Genomic DNA, 14,882 nt, shown 5'->3' with positions numbered 1-14,882 from the left:
CCCATCCTTGTTCAGCAGGCGGAGGCTGGCATCCCTCTTGGGGATATTCCTTTGTCTGTGCGAGTGATCCCCCATCCAGTGAAGACCCACCTGCGCTCCCTTTGGATGATGGATCGGGGAGGTGAGGGTGTCCAGGGCTGAGGGGATGGAAACACTGACCTCACTGAGCAGCTTGGGGTGGGACTGAACATCTGCCAGGGAGTGGGCCCAAAATTCTAGACCAGGCTTTGGCACCAATTTTCTGGGTGACCTGGGGCTAGTCCCTAACCCTCTCTGGACCTTGATTCTCTTGTCTGTAAAGTGGGAGCCCTGGGCTTGCTACTCTCCGAGGTCCATCTGGCTGACATTGATCACCAGCACTTCCGGCCTCAGAAGTCTCCAGAGCGACATGGGCTTGTCTTGGTGTGCCTGGAACTTTCTGGTTTTAGCATCAAAAACCCCGCATCAAGGGGCACCCCTGGTCCTGGGCAAATGAAGATAGTTGGTCACCCAATTAGAAGGACACTGGGTTAGCCTCGCCTCTCATCTTATCGACAAAGAGCAAGACACGCGGCTTCTCACTTTGGCACCAAGTGGCCACGGCACTATTTTCTGGCCATTTTGTTTGTACATATCATATTTCTACGACTCCGTTGGAAATTCCTTTTGGCCTGGGTACTGCTTCCCCCATTTCCTTTGGATCTTCTTTTTTTTTTTTTTTTTAAAGATTTATTTATTTATTTATTTGACAGAGATAGGGACAGCCAGCGAGAGAGGGAACACAAGCAGGGGGAGTGGGAGAGGAAGAAGCAGGCTCATAGCGGAGGAGCCTGACGTGGGGCTCGATCCCATAACGCCGGGATCACGCCCTGAGCCGAAGGCAGACACTTAAACTCTGTGCCACCCAGGCGCCCCTCCTTTGGATCTTCTGGTCTCTGCTCAGCCACCTGCTCCGGGCCAGGTGTCCCTTCTTGCACCCCTCCCCCCAACCCCTTGCCACAGTAAGGTCTTTTTGGTTGTCTTCCTTAGTTCTCCCAGGACTCCTTAAACTCTTGCCTTCTATTAGCGCAGGGTCTGAGCTGAAGCGAGTGCTCAGTGAATGATCGTGGAACGTCTGAATCTCTCCAATGCCCAGGACAGGGCTGGGTGCCCCCCAAACACCCCAACTCCAGGGCAATGCTCCTGGGTAGGACATATCCTTTCCGGAACAGGGCTGCAGGGGAGCCACTCCCCAGGTGTGGCTTCTTAAACCTTTCTTTCTTTCTTTTTTTTTTTGTTTAATTGAGATTTCTTTATTATTATTTTTTAATGATTTTTTATTATATTATGTTAGTCACCATACAGTACATTCCCGGTTTCCGATGTAAAGTTCTATGATTCATTAGTTGCGTATAACACCCAGTGCACCATGCAATACGTGCCCTCCTTACTACCCATCACCGGTCTATCCCATTCCCCCAACCCCCTCCCCTCTGAGGCCCTCAGTTTGTTTCTCATAGTCCATAGTCTCTCATGTATCATTCCCCCTTCTGATTACACCCCGTTTCTTAAACCTTTCTGTCCCACAAGCCCCTGGGGCCTCTTATCAGAATAATTTTTAAAAATAGCATTAGGATTACAATAAAAACAATATTTACTAAAATACAGTTATCAAAATATTTAAACAATTTTGTGATATAGTAGTAACATATGTGCTTCTTTACTAACATGTTAAATAATAAGATTTAGTGGTGAGTCTAATATCTTAATTTCAGAGTTGTGGTAGCTTAAATGATATTTTGAGATATCTACGGTAACTGTAGTTATTGCTAGGAAAATATCTTTGATTTTTTTTTTTTAATTACAAAATCGCGGGGACTTCTGGTTGCCTGCACTCATGATCAAAGGAGATGCTAAATACTATTTAGAGATTAGTGAAAATAAAGATAGAACTTTTGTCCATCTCTGTGTCATACATTCTATCCTCGAACTTCTTGGGCGGGGGAGTGTTCCGGAACTCCTGCTTTAAGGCAAAGGGGTTTTGATTCTTTAGGCTAGATAAACAAAATCGCCAAGAGCTGAGAGAACAAAGAGTGGAGAACAGCGACCACACTGGGTTGGGCAAAGCAGAGGAAGGTTTTAAGACAGGTGAGTTTCGATGCTGAATGTTGTAAAGGTGAGCCCATTTCACAGGGAGCATGGAGCTGTGGTTGAGGGAAGGAAACACAGGGAGGGTTTGCTCTTGTGACCCAATCAAAAGCAGCAGGTGAACACAACAGCCACGACCTCATCCTGGAGCAAGCCCAACTCTCTTTTGTGTCTCTTTTGTCACTGAGAACATCAAACCATTGTTCCTGTAACACAGGGTACCTGCCCTCAAGCTTACACACGAGACAAAACATAAAAGTTAATAAGACAAAATTAAATTGCAATTCAAAAAATGCAGCTGGAAGAATATGGAACATGCCGCATGTCTGATTAAGTATACACAGTGCAAGCCACAGGCGTTCAAAGGTGTGGGTCCCCTCCCCTCTGACGTTTATGGAGAGGATCAAATGGGAAAATGCACAAGAGGCCGGCAGTGTAGGATTGCGGGTTAGAGCATGAGCTTTGGGATGGGTCGTTGCTCCTCTGGTCTCGGTGACCTGCTCTGTAAAATGGGGATAATAATGATGTATGGCACCTGACATATAGGAAGCGCTCAATAATGGAGCTATTATTATCATTTAGAAAATAATGATAGATATTTGCAGTTTGGTTCAAGAGACTCCAGGAGACTGGGTAACTTGGTCCTTTGGGTGGTAGATCCGAAGAGATTGAATGAACGAACGAATGAATGATTGAATCCTCGGGTTGGCTCCGCCCCCCAGACTGGTTCCGCTCGCAGGCTCCCCCTAAGTGGTTGGATGGAATGTACTCCAGCTGTGGGGTCCCCTGCATCTCAGCGTGTGAGTGTGCAGTGGTGGGGAGGTGGTCATTCAGGGCCGGAAGGGGCAGCAGCCCAGGCTGAGCTTTCAGGTGTCATATTCCGGTAGGGTCTCCGCTCAGTCTTCCCCCCCTCCCCCACCCCTCACTCCGCGCGGCTCCTGGGTGGGCCCGGGGACCAGCGGGCTCGGCAGTGCCCAAGCCAATCTCGGGACTACAAACTCGCGCCTATAGGCCGGGGCAAGCGGTGGAGGAGCCTGCCCGGGTCCACCACGTGGGGGACGTGCCGGCGGAAGCGCTGTCTTATCCTGGGAAGGTCGATCTAGGCCGCCCCAGGTTGGAGTGGGGGTGGGGTGCGGATGCACCTTTGGACGCTGTGGTCCCCCAGCCCTTCCAGGACACGCCTTGGGAATTTAGGGCCGGGGGATCGCGGTGGGGAAGGGAGAGAAGCGAGCCTCCTAGTTAGAGGACGTGGGGGGAAGGGGCGCCCTAACGGGAAAATGTGCGCTGCTCAGGCTGCCGGTCCCTTTAAGGGGCCGGGCTGGCTCTGCGGCGGTTCCAGCTAACCGCGGGCCCGGTGCAGATCTGCGGTCCCCGTCCCCAGGCAAAGAATCCGAGCCTGGCCAGGCTGTAGGACCCGGCGGCAGGACCCGGCGCCGGAGAAGGCGTGGTCCAGCCGGGAGCTGGGCGGAGCCAGAGCTGCAGACGGCGGGTCTACCCAGCCCAGAAAGCAGCGGAGAGCGGGAGTGGGAGGAGCCACGGGCTCGTAGGCGGGGCCCGGCGCTGCGGGCTTCGGGGGCGGGGCCTTGGGCTCCGGGAGCGCCGCAGAGGGAGGTGGGATGGGCGGGGCGAGGGCGAGGGCGGGGCCTGTGTCTGCAGTGGGCGGGGCCCGCCGCAGAGGGGCAGTGCCGGTCGAGAGTCCTCTGCGCGCTGCTGCCGCGGCGCCTCCACAGCGTCTCTGACAGCCGCGGCGCTGGGACCCACGACCCTTGCCATCTCACGCAGCCTTCGCGGCCTCCACCGCGGCCCGAGTCCCGTCCCTCGCCTCGGCGCCCACATCCGGGGGGCGGTCCGGCCCGCCGTCGCTGCGGAGGCCCCATCTGGCGCGCATCTGGAACCGCCCGGCCGGCCGCCCTGGAGCCCGCGCCCGCCCTGGCCCGGCCGCGCCGGGAGCCCTGCCCGGAGCTGGAGCCGCACCTGGAGCCGCGGGCCCGGGGCCCTGAGCCGCGCAGCCGGCGCATGGTGAACTCACTGCTGTTCGGGGAGATGGCCTTGGCCTTCGGCTGCCCGCCGGGCGGCGGCGGCGGGAGCTGCCCCGGCGGGGGCGGCGGCGGCGGTGGGGCCGGGCCGGGGCCGTCGCCGGTGACGGCGGCGCTGCGGGACGACCTGGGCTCCAACATCCACCTTCTGAAGGGGCTCAACGTGCGCTTCCGCTGCTTCCTGGCCAAGGTGCACGAGCTGGAGCGGCGCAACCGGCTGCTGGAGAAGCAGCTGGAGCAGCAGCAGAGTGAGCGCGAGCGGCGGCTGCGCTACAAGACCTTCTCCCGCGAGCAGGCCGTGCAGACCGGGCCCGAGCTGCTGCGGCCGCCAGCGCCCGGCGCGGGGCACGGCAGCGGCAGCGCCATCGGCGCGGCGGCGGGCGCCAATGCCAACACCGTGGCCCTGGGCGGCCTGCCCCCCGGCGGCGGCTCGCACCCGCAGCACTACGGCCGCTTGCCCGGGACCATCTGGAGCTACACGCAGGTGCGGCGCACGGGCGGCGGCGGCGTGGAGACAGTGCAGGGCCCCGGCGTGTCGTGGGTGCACCCCGACGGCGTGGGCGTGCAGATCGACACCATCACGCCCGAGATACGCGCGCTCTACAACGTACTGGCCAAGGTGAAGCGCGAGCGCGACGAGTACAAGCGGAGGTGAGTGGGGACCTGCCCTTCCCCCCACCCCGCAGCTCCCGGGGAGGGGGCGTCCAGGTCCGGGAGGCCGCGGAATGCGTGCGTGCGGGAGGGACTGGGGGTGGCCAGCTGGTCCTAGCAGGTGGGCTGGAAGCTGTGTTTGCATAGCGCCCTACACACGCTCGGAAAACTCACTTACTAGTTCCAAGAATGGGGGCGGGTGCTGACTACCATAGGGGACACCTTGGTGCTGTCATTGGTCGAGGCCGGTTGTTTTCTAGGTGACATAATGACCACTGGTGTTTTATGTGATCTCATTTAATCTTCACGCCAACGCAGAGTATAAGGCATTCTTATCCCCATTTTGTAGATGAGGAAACCGAGGCACAGCGATGCAAGGGCTTGCCAAAGGGGGCTTGGCCCATAGTGGCAAAACTGGGATTTGAACTAGTGAATTGAACTACTTTTGGTTAGTCTCCCACTATAGGTTTTTTCCCAAGGATGTAGGCGGCAGGATCGCCTCCCTCCACGGGTGAGAAGAAGAAACTCTTAACCAACCCCCTGGCTTTTTTTTTTTTTTTTTTTTTTTTTTTTTGTCCCTTGAATTAAATGAGATCATGTGCTTGAAAATGGGTAAATCTGTCCCTACCCACTAGGGCCACAGTCTGCCATCTTGCTCCAGCTCTGCAAGGTCTGGTTGGTGGGTCTGGATAACCAGACTACCATCGGACTGGCCACAAGCTTTCAAAAACCCCTCTCTTCATCCCTCTTCTCCACACCCCCTACGGCTTATTGAGTGCCAACACATGTAGCCCTAAAGGCGCACAGGAGGAGAGAACCTTGGGCTGGAGACTGGACGTTGACTGGACCCAGACAACCATCTCTGCCTAGTGTGCAGGACAGACTGCCTGCAGGACCGGCCTGCACATTCCTGCCCAGTCCCGATTCCCCAGCTGGGAAACTGACATTGCTTCCTGCCCGCAGCCTGGCTGACAGGACTGATGGCTCCGCTTTCCAATAAGAGGAGAGGGGTCTGTCTGTAGCCTCTCAGGCCTGGGTGGGGGCAGGGCCCTCTGCTGTCCCAGGCATGGGCAACCCTGCATTGGGAGCCTTGGCTCCAAACTCTAGGGCTTAGAGGGTGTTGTGAGAAGGCTCTTTCCTTCCACTCCTTGAGTCCTGGTGCTCACATGAGCACAGAAGTCTGCTCAGGGAGTGGGGCATGGGTCTCCTCCATCACCTGCCAGGGAGATCGTTGGACCATTTGGAAACCTATTTGCTCATCAGACAGATAGGAATAATAAAATCTACCCCCCGGTTGCAGAAGGGGAGAGTAGGTTGGTGATGCGTTTTGGAAGGGATAATCCATTGATGTTATTAAAGATGCGAGGCTCTGTCGGGCCAGCATGGAGCAGAGGCCCCGAGAGTCTCGGGTCTCTCTCACACAGGGTCTGGCTTTCTGCAGGGAGGTCTTACATCCCGCTGGGGACGAGCCGCTCTCCTGGGGCCGGTCTTCTCTTGAGGACTTGAGAATGGCTTTGTGCCCCGCCACGGCCAAGGGGAGGCTGCCTCTGCCTCTGTGGGCAGCTTTGCTGGGGTGGGGTAGGGGAGCAGGCACTTGCTCTCGATGGTGAAACTCAGAGGGATGGGCCCTTCTGTCTCCCACTGTTGATTGTGTCGTCATGCCTCAGGCTTGTACTGTGTTTGTTTTATTGTGTGTGCTTTTTGGACCTGGCTACTAAGGAGATGGAAAAACCGTGCCCAATCTCAGAGGGAGATAGGTTGGCGTTGAGCAATGCTCTGTTCAAGTTGCACCCAGGGCGTGGGGTGTGATGTCAGCTTCTGGCGCTGGCCTGGAATGAGACGGGCACTGCTGGGGCAGGTGGAGTGGGGTGCCTCTCCTCCCGTCCCCTGGGCTGTGTGAGCGCCTTCTCTTCCTCCATTTTTTGGTGATCTGGGGAGGTGCATCTTTTCCGAAGTCGATTTGGGGCTCAAGTTGGATTTTTCCAAAGCAAGTGTGCTCCCTTCTTTGGGACTCAGTTTCCCTATCTGTAAAGTGAGGGGTGAGTGGCTAGCACTGTGCTCCTTGAAGCCCCAGGCTTCGTTGGAGATGGTCTTGGGCTTCCAAGACTATTATGTAAGACTTAATATTTTAAATTCTATTACAGTGTTAATATGGTTATAAAAATGTGCTCACTTTTAAGTTCTTAATGTCAACTCATTGTTAATTGTTAACTTGTTAGTAGTTGGCCTGAAGTTAAAACCACCCCGCCTGCCTTCTCTATTTGTCTGAAGAGTACTCTGAGATTGCAGAGCAAACCGCTAAAAACCATTCCCATTTGTAGCTACTTATCTGTGTGAGTCAGGATTTTTGTGAAACTCTGCAGCCAAAACAGGAGATAGAATTAAACGGAATATGGTACTGTCATCCGTGGTCCCAGTTCTAAATGTTAATGAATCAAAATAGCCTCATCAACTTTCCGGATGGAATTCAGAACTCACGTATGTGAACTTACAGTATAAGTGTATACTAGTAACATTCTATTTTTACTTGTTTCTGTATTTGGGTTTCTCGTGAGAATTTGCTTTCGGGAGGAGGGCAGGCATCTCAACACCTTAAAAGAAAAAATTTAAAAACCGCCGGGCTAGACGATCTCAAAAGGTCTTCGCAGCCTTGACAAAATATAATCTTGAGTTTGAGCTCCCAGCCCACTTCTGGTCCCCTGTCCTCGAGAGAAGTCACCGTCTGAGGGATGGGACCACGGTGTTTGCTCAGGCTATTGGCCACTGAAGGCTTTAGATGCTTTCGGGCTGTTTAGCGCGGAGCCCCCAAACAGTGACCAGTGGAAGGGACCTGTGCCCGGAAAGGAAAGCTTCTAGGGTTTCCTTCGGTCTACCTGGAGGAACTCACAGCCTTGGACACCCCCACTTGCTTCCCCAGAGTACAATCTGGTGCATGTAGCTCTGTGTCCTCCAAGCTGGAGACGTTTGGGTTCCACCTCTGGGATCTGTGGCCATATCCATGTACCGCCACCATCTGTATTATTGCTTATGTAAAATATTCTTCCACAGCTCTATTGAGCTGTAATTTGCATACCATAAAATCCTCTTATTTTAAGCACACAATTCAGTGATTTTTTTAAAGTAAATCCACAGAGTTGTGCAACCATCACCACAACCCAGTTGTAGAAAAATTGCATCGCCCCCAAAAGAGCCTTCGTGCGCATTTGCAGTTAATCCCCATTCCCACCCCAGCCCAGGCAACACTGATGGGCTCTCGGTTTCTATATTTGCCTTTTCTGGACACTTCATGTCAATGCAGTTATGTCATACGTAGTCTTTTGTGTCTGGCTTCTTTCACTTAGGTAATGTTTTGGTGGTTCGGCCACGTTGTAGCGTGTTTCAACAGCACATTCCTTTAGATTGGTGAATAATTTTCCACTGTGCGGACAGACCATAGTTTATCGGTTCACCTATGCAGTCAGTGGAAGTTAAATGTGAAGAGTCACTCGTGCACCATCTCCCATCATCTCAGGGGCCATCAGTGGTATGGGAACCATGCTTGGGAAACAACAACCCAAACCAGAGCCCTTGGCCTGGGGTGCCTGGGCCCTGGGCCCTGTTTGCTACGGCTTTGGTTTCCCCTTGGGCCAACCAGCTCTGAGCTCTTTACCATGAGGGAAATGTGGTTGCCCAAACTGTACTATCGACAAGGTTGTCAAGCGTTGATTTGGAAACCAAAACAAACATTTCTGCTCTGTCACCACCCAGTGCTACCAAAATGTCCTACTCCGAGTTTGCAAGCTGGGGGCTTTTCCCTGGAGATTCCTGCTGAGTCTTATCTGAACTTTAAACAAGTGGGGATTTCTCTGCATCATCGCTTCTAAGAGACCCAGACTCCAGGTCTGGCTCAGCTACCAGGTGCTGTGTGACCTAAGGCCAACTGCTGCCCTCTCTGAGCCTTAGGTCCTCCACCTTTACAGAAGGGGGTTCCTTTTGGTGACCCCTCCCAATTCGCCCTATACTTTGGTCTGTGACTCAGAGGGGTCCGGGTCGGGGCTGTTCTTCCTGCCTCATGGACTGGCAGTCCTCCCTCTCTCCCACCCCAGGCCCAGTGTGGTTTGGAACTGTCTGGGTTTCCCTCCCTCCCCCTGCAGGTTGCCAAGTGTCTGTGCCCCTGACTGAAGTCAGCATGAAGGGCTTGGTTTGTTTTTCCCTGGTGGTTGGGTGATCGGAGCTTTGCCTTGAGAGCCGGGAGGGACCACAGTGATTGTTTAGCCTGGTGGTTCCCACAGGGGCCCTTTGGAGCCCTGGGATCCAGAGCTGGGTGCCTTGGGGCAATTCTGGGGACAGTGAGTGGGGGTGCTCAGCACCTGGGACTTGGCTCCCATCAACCATAGCAGCTCTATTTCCATGACTTCTGAGGAAGGTTTCATTGGAAAACAGGGTTCCACAGCTTAGGAGAGAGAGAAATTGCTGATTCAGCTGAGTTACTTTCATTTTTGAGGTGGGGAAACTGAGGCCCAGAGGGAGCTGACCCACAAAGCCGAGTTGAGAAGACCTTGCCTGCCGTTGAAAGCTTTCCCCACTGCTCTGACGTGATGCCCACATCGTCTGTCCTCGGTTGGGGTTTGGTAGAGTTTCCTCCACCTTTTTGTGTGTCTGCCTTTAAGCATTTTTTAAAAAACTACTTTCGGGGATGGGAGGGACTTTTGTCACAGCTATTTCTGATCATGAGCCGGAAGGGGCTGGGCTGGCGGCCTGAATGAAGGGCTCCAAAAAGGGCTGGTGGGTGAGCCAGCTGGAGTGTCCCCTGCCTTTCCCCATCACGCCCTGGGAGGCCCTTGAGCAGGTGCGTGCTGGCCCCTGAGTGCCCCAAAGCCAGAAGACTGCCCCGGAAAGCTGGTCACAAGGCTTCGTTCCCTGCCACTTAGTTCTGTTATTTCTGAAGTGTCACCGATACGGATTCTTTGTTTCTGATTTTCCTGGGAGGCAGCCTGGGATGGTGGGAAAAGGGTTCAAATCCCGGTTCTACCACTCTCTGTGCGACGGCGGGCAATTGCTTACCCTCTCTGAGCTGCCGGAACCACTACTTTCTGTAAAAGAGGGGGAATAATGTTGTTCCCCTAGGAATCGGGGAGGAAGGAATGAGGCTCCGTGATAAGGCACCTGGGGCTTGGTAGGCTCCGGGTAGGTCCCCTCTCTGGCTCCCCGCAATGTCAGTTCCCTTCATTTTACAGGGATTTCCTGGCACAGTGCTGGGCTGCCCAGCACATCCATTTCAGGACACGTCGCAGCTCTCTCTGTCCCGTGGAAGGCGCCAGACTTGGTGTTGGGGGCGGAGAGAAAAAGGGCTACTTCTTTGTCCAGCATCTAAGGACGGTGTTCTTCCTACTCTTAGCAGTTGATTTGTGCCTCCGGAAATCTCTGCTCCCCCCTCCCCCCGCCCTTTCTTCCAACCTCCGTTGAAAGAAACACACAAACCCCCTCCATCCAGCTCCTCAGTGTCCCAGAGTCTCTTGGCTGTGCTGGCATTCTCTTTGGGGACATATTTGGGAGGGATTTTCAGAGCCTCAAGCCAGAGGCAGGGGAATGAGGTCCCAGAAAAGAAAGGGAAGCAGGAAGCCGTGAGACAGCTGACGCTGAAGATTCCTTCCCTGAGGAATGTGAGGCGGGGCTTTTGCCTTGGCCACCGGATGCGAGGCCCCTGGGCCCCCCCAGCGCACACGGGCTCGGGCGCGCGCGTGCGTGCACACACACACATGCACACGCACACCGGGACTCACACGCTCTCAGCCTCTCTAGGCCCGTGGCCCGCCTCCGCACACGTGTGGGTATTTGAAGGACATAGAAGGGTAGACCCAGAATTTGAACATGCTCTTTGCCGCAACGAGATGCGTTGACTTCTAGGGGAATCGATTTAAAGTGTACCATGTGTCAGTGATACCGCAGGCTGTGGACTGTGCACTGCGAGTCCTGGTTTTTGATCACATCGGGGAGGCGAAGCCGGGCTGGTGTTCTGTTGACTTCCCGTGTCCTGGACGGCTGAAGGCCTGGGGCAGGGAAGGAGGCACTTCTGTCCCCTCTGCTCAGCGTGAGGATGCCTTGGGCTTCCTTGACTTTCTTCACTCAGGCGTTCCTGAGCGCCCAGTACCTCCCGCATCACAGCAGCCCACACCCTGAATCTCAGTGGCCTGGGATGTCTGCTCCCCCACCGACTGTAAGCTTGTGGGGGCCGGCTCCTGGGCTGTGTCCTGGCAGAGCCCAGCCCGGGCCTGGCCAGAGTCCATGCTGAGCAAGCATTTCGCAGAGAGGGAGGGCGCCGTGCCTGGCTGCTGCGTGCTGGTAGGCCCCTAGGACGGCTGGGGGATATAAGGCCCATGAGACCCAGAGGGTTGACACAGGCCTTACATGCGGGCACTCACAGCTCCTGGAGGGAGGGGTCTGGATCTGGAGTCAGGAGACCCGAGCTCCCGTCCCCCACACATTGGTTTTAACAAATTTGATTAACACCCATCACTTGGTACCAGATGCTGGACTCCTGGCATAGGCGTTAAAAGCTGAGCCAGGTTGGGTTAGTCGCTTTGCCTCTCTGGGTCTCCGTTTCCTCATCTGTATCCCAAAGTTGTGGGCAGGGTAAATGGGCTCATGCCACTCTGGCACTTTATAAATGGGGAAGTTCTAAAAGAGATTTCACAGGGCAGGAGCACGAGTGCCCTAAGGGGTGAGTGGTTCTGGCTTTGTGAAGCAGGCGGAAATCAGGAACCAGGCTGGAAGCTGGAGGGAGGGTGGTCTAGGCCTTTGGCAACAGCATCTGGGTGTCATGTAGCCTCTGGGCATTGCTGGTTGCCTGGTGCTTAGAGGATTCTGGGCCAGATGGGGGGGCCTCCCCGCCAGAGCTGTGCCCTCCCACCTGCAGTGGGCACGGGGTGTTCGGCTTCCTGGGCAGTGTGGTTACTTACCCTAGTTCCTGGTACAAGAGAGGGTAGTTGTCACCCAGCAGTAAACCTGGCGAATGCCTCTGGTCCCCTCGAAGGGCTGTGGCTTGGCCGAGCCCCTGGCTGGAGGCATGGGGCAGCTAGAGCCCTGTGGAGTCCAGGCTGTGCTCCCTGCTTGCTTGCGGTGTGATCTGATCTTCTGGTTGCCCACCTGGGAATGGGGGTGCTGGGAAGATCGGCCTGCCCAGTGCCCTGTGAATCCTGTTCTCTCTGTAACTTCGTTGAAGAATCCACAGAACCACATAATCTTTTGTACCTCGGTTTGTCACTCTATAAAATGGGGATACGTTTCCTTATGAGTTCTGCTTCCCAGGGTTGCTATAAAAATCACCTGAAGTAGTGGAGTGTGAAGGCATTTTGCAAAAGGTTTACAAATAAACCATAATGACTTAATAGCCACCATTGATTGAGCAACTACTACATGCTAGGCTCTGTGATGACTTCTTTAAGTGAGATTTCATCATCAGACAGCCCCAAGAGGTGGGAATAATTATGCCCATTTTATAGGTGAGAGGTTCTTTTTTCTCTTTTTAAAAGATTTTTTATTTATTTGAGAGAGAGAGAGAGAGAGAGAGGAGGAGGAGCAGAGGGAAAGGGACAAGCAGACCCCATGCTCAGCATAGAGCCTGACGCAGGGCTCGATCTCAGGACCCTGAGATCATGACCTGAGCCGAAACCAAGACTTGGGTGCTCAACCGACTGAGCCAAGGTGAGAGGTTCGGAGAGGTGGAAGACATCTGCCCCCCATCTTGCGGCAAGTGCAGTCTGGGTCTCTAGACCCCAAGTTCAGTGTTCTTCCTAGCGGGGACAGGCTGGCCAGGTTCCATGCCTCCTGAGGGCTGCTGAAGGCTGGTCCAGGGTGAGGAGGCAAGCTGAGGCTTGGGGTCTCCCCGGCGCCTGTCACAATATTGCCACCACAGGTGGCAGAGCAGGAGGCGGCTGCTACACTGGGAAGACTTCCTGCTGTCATTTGACAGTAATGATTTCTTGAGAAACCAGTGAGTCACTGGCAACGGCAGGCAGATAAGCCTCCCAGGCCACCACGGAGGGCGGTCCAGCCCCCTGCTCCCTGGAGGTGATCCTAGTGGGGGACCGGACTCTGGGTAGGGGAGAGTTCCTGGTCGGCCACAGAGGTTGCCACATTGAGGCTGGTGGGCCTGGCAGGGGGAGGAAAAGGGGGACGGGGAGCCTGGATTATCACCTGTCTGGCACTTTCCACGTGATTGGATTCAGACCTGCAGAGTGCCAGCTCTGCAGATGGAAACCCAGGTTCAGAGCAGAAAAGTAACTTGCTCCAAGTCACACAGCAAAGCTGGGGCTGGGGGTGGGTCTCAGATTCTAAGTTAAGGCTCCTTTGATCATGCCTGGCACCTAAGCACACCCAGGGCAGCGGCCAGGGCTTCTCAGGAACTGATAACAAGCAGAGAGAGAGCAACGGGTATCTGGTGACGGGCCTCTGCCCTGGGGTTGGGTCTCCCGAACTTGTGCTTTTGGTTGGTTCCGTGAACCTTGCCTGGGTGCAGGGAACTTGTTACAGTCATTCCACGCCTCTCGTTGGGGAAGCTGAGCCTGCTGGGTGTGGACATCTGAGAAGCTGGGGTTCTGTTCTCCTGAGAGTGGCTGGGCAGGCGCCGTGCGCCAGGTCCCGTGCTGGGCACTGGGATAGAGCAGACATGCAGCCCCTGCCCTCAGGAGCTCGGAGTCTGGGGACACAGGCAGATGTGAAACTGCCGTGTGACAAGTACCTGCTTGGATAGTACCTGTGTGCAGTAAGGGCACAATAACTATTAATTAATTAAACAAATATTTATATAGCATTTGCTCTTTGTCAGGCTGCATTTAAAGCAGTTTAGGGACGTTTGATTCGTGTAACCTCATAATAACCCTGTGTATTAGGTACTGTCATTAGCCCGTTTTAGAGAATGAAACGGAGCCACAGAGACACTGACAGAACTGAGCCCAGAGGCAGCTAGCAGGTGGGAAGCGAAGATTTCATCCAGGAAGTCAGGCTCCAGATGGAGCCTTTTATGCTGTACCCAGGAAGGGGCATGCGTGCTGCAAGTGGCTTCTGTGCTCTGAGCTTCAGTTTTCGCTTCTGTGAAATGGGGATAGTACCTCTGACCTCACTGAGCTGTTTGCAAGATTAAATGTGCGATGTCTGCGGAAGCACTTTATAAACTGTAAAGGGTTTGCCCTTGGGGTCGAAATGATTAGAAGCCTGGGTCCTGCCTACACTCTCACGGCTGTTTCCTCCCCAGCTTCCCTTGTAGCCTGGGGCTCCTCGGAGCCCTGGGAGATGTCCTGTCCTCCCCTTGCCTTTACATTCACATGGTTCCTGGATCCCAGGACAAGCTGCACTGGGATGTTGGACAGAAACCTGCAAAACTCAGCAGCTTGGAGCAGAGTGTACGTGTGCAGGTTGGAAGCTGGGAAAGGAGGAAGTTGGAGAGTATTTCTGCTGCTTCTCATCTGTGTGAACTTGAGAGCGTCTTTTACTTCTCTGAGAAGGGGGGACGGTTCCCAAGCGTGGGCGGCAGGGAGAGTGAATGGGAACGCCCAGAAGCCAGCAGCTGCTATCGTGGGTATTAAGTGAGGCTGGGGGTTTTGGGGAGAGGAGCAGGGGTGGGGGTCAGGTTGAATGGCCTTTGGACCCTGGCTTGGGCAGGAGCACCCCCCAACAGCTGCACTGGGTGGGGAGCTGTCTCGGAGGTCTCTCTGAGATGCTGGCTCAGCTGCACTCCGGCCTGCGTGCGCTGACTTCGGGATGTGCCCGTTCTCACAGCCCTCCCCTCCCCCCAATCCGCCACCCCCACCCCCACTCATCTGCTGCTCGGTGGAGAGACGCCCCCACAGTGGAGACACTGCCTTCCGCCCTCTTAACTGGCCATTTTTATTACTTGGGTTATTTAAGACGGTACTTGGCTCGCTGCCGCCTGTTTGCCTTCTTGGGGGAGGGGAAGAGCCTCTGGTCTAAGTGGACCTTGTGAAATTCCCCGGCAGACAGGCTCCTCTCAGGGCAGGGTCGGTATATCTTCCCAGGGCCTGCCTGCGCCTCTTCTTTGCCCCTGGCCTGCTGTGGTAATGGGCAGAAGGCCATGCTGGGCGGTAGGGGGAG

At 55.0% G+C, this 14,882-nt stretch overlaps 1 protein-coding gene across 2 annotated transcripts in view; it reads left to right on the top strand.

Annotated features, from left to right (window-relative positions):
* Positions 1–3,798: 3,798 nt before the first annotated feature.
* The window catches only part of IFFO2 (intermediate filament family orphan 2), a 47,410-nt gene continuing 36,326 nt past the window's right edge, over positions 3,799–14,882 (top strand). For both annotated transcript variants that reach the window (XM_057305295.1, XM_026519703.4), the window contains exon 1: positions 3,799–4,793. In XM_057305295.1, the coding sequence (XP_057161278.1) occupies positions 4,123–4,793 (671 nt within the window). In that variant the 5' untranslated portion in view covers positions 3,799–4,122. The remainder of the gene's footprint in view (positions 4,794–14,882) is intronic.

Source organism: Ursus arctos, unplaced genomic scaffold (genome assembly GCF_023065955.2).
Source record: "Ursus arctos isolate Adak ecotype North America unplaced genomic scaffold, UrsArc2.0 scaffold_32, whole genome shotgun sequence".
In the NCBI taxonomy this organism is placed as follows: domain Eukaryota; kingdom Metazoa; phylum Chordata; class Mammalia; order Carnivora; family Ursidae; genus Ursus; species Ursus arctos.
The sequence above is the reverse complement of the archived record's forward strand: the minus strand, read 5'-3'. Positions and strand labels throughout refer to the sequence as shown.